General features: G+C 34.8%; 1 protein-coding gene across 1 annotated transcript in view; it reads right to left on the bottom strand.

The window, feature by feature from the left end:
• Positions 1-336, bottom strand: part of LOC107667164 (conserved oligomeric Golgi complex subunit 7-like) — a 10,756-nt gene that overhangs the window by 1,572 nt on the left and 8,848 nt on the right. Inside the window, 1 exon segment of the mRNA XM_016458758.1 lies at positions 275-336. This exon segment is cut by the window's right edge and continues 203 nt beyond it. Coding sequence (XP_016314244.1) covers positions 275-336 — 62 coding nt within the window.

The following is a 336-nucleotide window of genomic DNA, read 5'->3' as shown; positions in this document are numbered from 1 at the left end:
ACACACACATTTTTTCACACCACAGGACCATTTAAAATTAACAAGTGAAGGCAAAAATAGAAATAAAACAATTGCAAAAACTTGGCTAAAGTTATAGTATTTTGAGTCATGTAAATCATGACTCAAAATACATGTAAATTTTAACTGAAAATCTTGATGTTAATGATGAATAATAAAAACAAAGCCACTACAGCTTTGTAGTTTCATTGAGAGCAAGTGTTACATATGAATTGTTTTGGTGATAATGGTGCCATGATGTAATGATGATGCCCACCTATGTCAGTTGCCAGCTGTTTGGTTGCATGCGGGCTGAGCTGAGGAAGCTGCAGGATGACA

The sequence above is a fragment of the Sinocyclocheilus anshuiensis genome, unplaced genomic scaffold (genome assembly GCF_001515605.1).
Source record: "Sinocyclocheilus anshuiensis isolate Anshui unplaced genomic scaffold, SAMN03320099.WGS_v1.1 scaffold415, whole genome shotgun sequence".
NCBI lineage: Eukaryota > Metazoa > Chordata > Actinopteri > Cypriniformes > Cyprinidae > Sinocyclocheilus > Sinocyclocheilus anshuiensis.
The sequence above is the reverse complement of the archived record's forward strand: the minus strand, read 5'-3'. Positions and strand labels throughout refer to the sequence as shown.